Genomic DNA, 1,905 nt, shown 5'->3' on the forward strand with positions numbered 1-1,905 from the left:
AGTTCTTCTGTTTCGTGGTTTAGCATGTCTGTATTAGCGTTATTAGTTTTTCCAATAATTTGCTTGAAGTTTATGTTAGAAAAAATTATTTAGGATATCTAGTTGTGATTTTTGCGGTTTAGCTTGTCTGTGTTAGATGTGTTGCTAATTCTAAGTGTGTTTTAGAAGTTTTTCGTTTATAACATATGATTTAGGATGTTTAGTCTTGCTGTCTCATGGTTTAGCTTGTCTTTTTAACTGTTTTTGGTGATCCCAAGCGTATTTTCAAAGTTTTTTGTTTTGTGTGTCTGACTGTGTTTGCCTCTCTCTGTGTGTTGGTGTCTGACTACGTATTTGTGTATTTTTTTCTATTTAGACACAGCAGAGCCTGCAGAAGTACCTACGGGATATTCCTTAGCATTCACTACATGCAACTGCTTAACAGTTCTTAAATATGATCTGCTTGTTTTCTGGCATCTTTTTTCGACATTTATAAAAAGTTGCTCTTCTGTCCTGTATTAAAAGAGATTCAAGCACCTGGACCGAAAATTTGATTCTATGTTTATTCATTAGTTCAATAGTTTTCTTATTTACCATTTCAGTATCATCGTTAGATAAATCTATGAATTTCTTAGATAGCGTAGATCTTCCTTTTGACGTCTTGTACTTAGAGGGGGATGGAAGATCAATTGACATTGCACGTCCCAAATAGGTTATTTCATTTGTATAGTCTTGGTCATATTTGACAACAAGAAGCCCACAGCTTGAAGAATCTACTTGTGGAGCTATTCTGCACGAGTCAAGTTCAAGTTCTATGTAGCGTTTATCCCCTCCCTTCATCAGATTTTTTAGGTTGGAAAGAACTAGCCTCCCGTGAGCGTGGTTTAACGGCTTCTGGCTATCAAGAAGATAGAAAGTTTTCTTGGAGAAATCACATATTCCCAATATGAAATGATTCTTTGACTTCGTATTCATTATATCACACATATTGACACACAATGGAACAAACAAAACACTGCAATCATTCGAAACATCACTAAAACTCTCTCTAGGCGTATCTGGGTAAGTATTCAAAGCATCAATACTTGTCAAGTTGAAAGTAGAGTAGCTATCGATAGTTCTTGCTGACGCACAGCTAGAAGTTACAAGATTCACGAGGTATGAAACAATTCCAGTTGTGAGCCAAGTATCAGGCTTCAGCAGTGATTTAAGGTCTTGATACAAAATTGGAAACACCTCTGTGTCCCTCAAGGGAGAACCAATAGCTCTCCACCACTCTACTTTCTCTGCGTTTTCTACGATATCAGAATCGGTAGATTTGACCACTATTCCGAAAAGCCTTTGTAAATGCTGGATCACTTGCTTTGCTTCGTCATACAAATCACTTATGGGCCCTTTAAACGCGTAACCATGACACAGGGATGTAGGAATTGTAGACTGGTTAGCTTCAACACAAAGATTCGGTCTACTTACCCTTTTTTGGGGTTTCAAAAGTTGAGTGGGGCTATGCAGCCTTTTTTGAAAAGTCTTCACAAACTGTACATCTTCCGCTTGCTTTGCAACTTTTGAATTATGAGTCCCATCAGAGCTTTTCGATTGGGGTTTGGAACTCTTTTTAAGTGAAGCTACTTCAATAATTTCTTTTTTTTTTCATTTCTTAAACCCATTTTTAATGTATTCTGCTCCCTGCTTTTTTTCAAGTCAGATTTCACAATTTCATTAATTGAAGGTGAAAAACTCCCCTCAGTCTGATCATCACTATCAGCAGTAGACGACAAGTCCTTGGCTGCTAGAGAATCTGCTTCAGGTTTAATATTGTAACAGTCCTGAATGGTTAATGAGCTTTTTATTCCAGGCCTCACGTGCCTTTTAGATCTCCCCTTCACGTTCTTGAGTGTTTTCAGCTGTATAACTGATTTTTCTGTT

The 1,905-nt window shown here is 37.2% G+C and overlaps 1 protein-coding gene across 1 annotated transcript; it reads right to left on the minus strand.

Moving 5' to 3' along the window:
- Window positions 1-351: 351 nt before the first annotated feature.
- On the minus strand, window positions 352-1,623 carry LOC148952886 (uncharacterized; the record flags this gene model as incomplete). Its single annotated transcript, XM_089087814.1, is given in 1 exon segment — window positions 352-1,623. A coding segment is annotated over 1 exon segment (1,272 nt), but the record flags the coding sequence as incomplete, so codon positions are not given.
- Between the last annotated feature and the right edge of the window lie 282 nt (window positions 1,624-1,905).

Source organism: Artemia sp. Qi Xiang Cuo, chromosome 4 (assembly GCF_049724085.1).
Source record: "Artemia sp. Qi Xiang Cuo chromosome 4, ASM4972408v1, whole genome shotgun sequence".
NCBI classification, from domain to species: Eukaryota; Metazoa; Arthropoda; class Branchiopoda; order Anostraca; family Artemiidae; genus Artemia; species Artemia sp. Qi Xiang Cuo.